Here is a 3,863-nt window from a genome sequence, read left to right as displayed (position 1 = left end):
AAAAGTGAGAGGCTAATACGAAATATTCATGAAAATATTTAATAAAACTTTTCCCTTCTCAGACATGGGTCAGCTAGACAAGGAAGGCATCCTAGATTTTCTTGACAAGATCTCGAACGACCTGAACCGTCTAGTCGTCGTCTTGAAAGGCCTACCTACTATCAATGCGACCACTGGTCCGAGTACGACCTCCCTGGGCTCTCTCACGACTATGCCTGGTAGTCTAGTCACCACTACTTCTCCAGATGGTTACACTCCCCTGATCCCTCCAGGAAATAGTACGACCACTACAACCACGACCTCTCCTGGTTTAAACACGTCTTCCACTACCTTTCCTAACAGTAACGCGACCATCACATTTTCTCCTGAACTGAATGTAACCACTACGACCTCTCCTGAAGGTAATATGACTACACCTATCTATCCTGAAACTAACACGACTAGTACAGGAAGCAACACGACCACAACGACCTTTCCAGAAGGTAACATGACTACTACGACCTCTCTTGAAGGCAACATAACCAGCACAGCCTCTCCTGAAGGCAACATGACCACTACGACCATTCCTGAAACCAACATCACCACGACGACCTCTCCTGAAGGCAACACGACCACAACGACCACTCCTGAAGGTAACATGACTACAACGACCTATCCTGAAGGCAATACGACTACCCCTGAAGGTAACACGACCACTTCCGAAGGCAACATGACCACGACGACCTCTCCTGGAGGCAATACGACCTCACCTGAAGGCAATATGACCACGACGATCTCCCCTGAAGGCAATACGACCTCTCCTGAAGGCAACATGACCACAACGACCTTTCCTGAAGGCAACACGACCACAACGACCTCCCCTGAAGTCAATACGACCTCTCCTGAAGGCAACACGACCACAACGACCTCCCCTGAAGTCAATACGACCTCTCCTGAAGGCAACACGACCACAACGACCTCCCCTGAAGTCAATACGACCTCTTCTGAGGGCAACACGACCACAACGACCTCCCCTGAAGTCAATACGACCTCTCCTGAAGGCAACAGACCACAACGACATCCCCTGAAGGCAACACGACCACAACCTCCCCTGAAGTCAATACGACCTCTCCTGAAAGCAACATGACCACAACGACCTCCCCTGAAGGTAACACGACCACAACGACCTCTCCTGAAAGCAACGCGACCACAACGACCTCTCCTGAAGGCAACATGGCCACAACGACATCCCCTGAAGGCAACACGACCACAACGACCTCCTCTGAAGTCAATACGACCTCTCCAGAAGGCAACACGACCACGACGACCACTCCTGAAGGTAACATGACTACAACGACCTATCCTGAAGGCAATACGACTACCCCTGAAGGTAACACGACCACGTCCGAAGGCAGTATGACCACGACGACTTCTCCTGGAGGCAATACGATCTCTCCTGAAGGTAACATGACTACAACGACCTATCCTGAAGACAATACGACCTCCCCAGAAGGCAACAAGACCACGACAAACTACTCTGAAGGCAACATGGCCACAACGACCTCCCCAGAAGGCAACACGACCTCTCCTGAAGGCAACACGACCTCTCCTGAAGGCAACACGAACTCCACGACCTATCCTGAAGGCAATTCGACTACTACGGCCTTTCCTACAGGTAACTTAGCCACAGTGAGCTCTCCTGAAGGTGACACGGCTATAACGACCTTAACTGAAGGCAGCACAAGCAGAATGACTGCCCCTGGACAAATGGCCTCTCTTGAAGGAAACACAAAAAGTAAGGTCCTTATAACCTCTCCTAATATCGCCACGACACCGATGACCAGCAACAGCAGCACCACAGCCTCGGCCTTTCTTGAAAATAATCCTTCCTTCACATCTCTCCCGATCCTGGCCAATCACAGTAAATATATCACGTCGACCTCTGGTAACTATGCCCTTGGAGCAGCGACCCCATCTTTCAGTGGTAACGCCTCCCCAGCACTTCATCATGGCTCTCAGGATAAAAAAGTGTCTGGTGACAGACACTTAACTACGCCCTTCTCCTCTGGGATCCCCGATGGAACTGTGGACGAGGAGGCTGTGCTTAATGGTGAAGAGTCACTTGTTTTTACGAATTCTCACATGCCTTACGTAACTGAATCATACAGGGTTACCACGAGTGCAGCTGATGTAGCAACTGAAAATACAGCCAGTTCCCAAAATCCTCAGCTACAAATTCCTGTTTTAAAGAAATTTTCCAAATCAAAAAGGAACAGAAACAAAGAAAATATACGTTTTCGACGAGCGGTGAGGGAAGTGCCATTTGCCAGTATTACTGATAAAAGCATGTTACATGATGTGTATGCTACACATAATTCATTAAACATGCAACGCAAACAGCACAGATTGATCCCTAGTAAAATTCTTTACCCCTCAAAGAAAGAGCCATTTTCTCAAAGAGATTGGAACACCACTGAAAGTCCTGTGGATTCAGCAGACGATCATATTCGTGGTCTGGTACACATCCTACAAGTACTCACTACTGATCTTCAAGATGCCGTGAGAGAGGATGCAGGTTCATCCGATTTTCTAGCTCTCATGAACGATGAAGCACAACTTAGGACTCTAACGGCAACAATAGAGAAATCAAACACCCTTATCAGCATAGAGGAAAAGGACCATCTCTCCCGACTGACCAATTTCACTCGCATGTCGCTCAGCATGGCCCAGGAAATCGTCCAGCTGCGACTGTCTACCATCGCAGAGACTGGTAATATGCGCGTGGTCCTGGGTATTACAGTGATTGGCTGCATCCTTCTAGTCATGATACTAGTGTGGACGTGCTACAGACACAGAAGGGCATCAAGCAACCCAGACTTACGGGATAACCTCTCCTCAGAGCGAAATTTTGCATCTCCAGCGACTTACAGCCTCTCCCGTCCTCTGTCGCAATCTTCCATAATCCATCCGAGTAGCAGAGACTCTGCTGAAGTTCCTCAACCAGATTACGCAACGTCAGCTACCCCAGGCGGAGCAGAGCATGAGAGAAGGGATGACGCGATGCCTCTCCACCACTACCCCAGTGGAAGACCAACCGAACGACCTATATAATTATGTTGTCTTATTATTCAGTAATGTTATTATTTTATATGAACTTTATTATGAATGTGCTTATTTTAGTAAATAAATAGTTTTAAGTTAACGACCATTTCAACCTGAAAACTAAGCTACACTATGAATAGTGTCAAGTCACAAAATTCAACTGGTATATTCCCCATCAGTAGGAAGCGTTTTACAGACCATATAACAGTTACAGACAAATAATACGATCTCTAAGCAGAAAAAGGAAAGAAGTTCTGATTCAAAATTGCGGTGGTTATGAAAGGATGAAAAGGACCCATGATGGTCATAACCAATAATGTTCAATAATACGAAAAGTGTGAACTTGTTCAGTCTTGCACAATTACAGCAGTTACTCCAAGATGCTGTTGTTGTTGCTCATTATCATCATTGCATAGAGACTAGTACTGATATTACAATTATTAGAATTAGTAGTTAATCTAGTTGAACTGATAATAACATTAATGACCGTGTTAATGACTTGAAAGCCACTATAATGACCTGTGTAGTTAGCAGGACCTAGATAGAAACACATTGCCCAAAAATTAGCAATATTGCAAAATCTCTAAGAAAAGTAAAACAAGTGTAACAAAATTGAGTGCAAAAAAAATATATATAATAATAACAATGCCTGTGGACCAGTGTATTCGACTCGACTCTCCAAACCACTGCACTTTTCACCTGTTAATCGTGGATAGGTCTGCCTATTATGGAATACTTGCGTCACTTTCAAAATTCCATAGTGTCGCTGCCTTTATGAGTGT

At 45.8% G+C, this 3,863-nt stretch overlaps 2 protein-coding genes across 2 annotated transcripts in view; both read left to right on the top strand.

The window, feature by feature from the left end:
* Nucleotides 1-1,101, top strand: part of LOC119581888 (mucin-2-like) — an 18,078-nt gene extending 16,977 nt beyond the window's left edge. The window contains exons 3-4 of the mRNA XM_037930048.1: nucleotides 63-704; nucleotides 826-1,101. Coding sequence (XP_037785976.1) covers nucleotides 63-704; nucleotides 826-1,067 — 884 coding nt within the window. The 3' untranslated portion in view covers nucleotides 1,068-1,101. The remainder of the gene's footprint in view (nucleotides 1-62; nucleotides 705-825) is intronic.
* A 16-nt stretch (nucleotides 1,102-1,117) lies between these two features.
* On the top strand, nucleotides 1,118-3,181 carry LOC119581887 (cell wall protein DAN4-like). The gene is made up of 2 exons (XM_037930047.1): nucleotides 1,118-1,318; nucleotides 1,442-3,181. Exons 1-2 carry the CDS (start codon nucleotides 1,123-1,125, stop codon nucleotides 3,088-3,090), a joined length of 1,845 nt encoding a protein of 614 aa, XP_037785975.1. The 5' UTR covers nucleotides 1,118-1,122; the 3' UTR covers nucleotides 3,091-3,181.
* Nucleotides 3,182-3,863: the final 682 nt, after the last annotated feature.

This window comes from Penaeus monodon, chromosome 15 (genome assembly GCF_015228065.2).
Source record: "Penaeus monodon isolate SGIC_2016 chromosome 15, NSTDA_Pmon_1, whole genome shotgun sequence".
NCBI lineage: Eukaryota > Metazoa > Arthropoda > Malacostraca > Decapoda > Penaeidae > Penaeus > Penaeus monodon.
The sequence above is the reverse complement of the archived record's forward strand: the minus strand, read 5'-3'. Positions and strand labels throughout refer to the sequence as shown.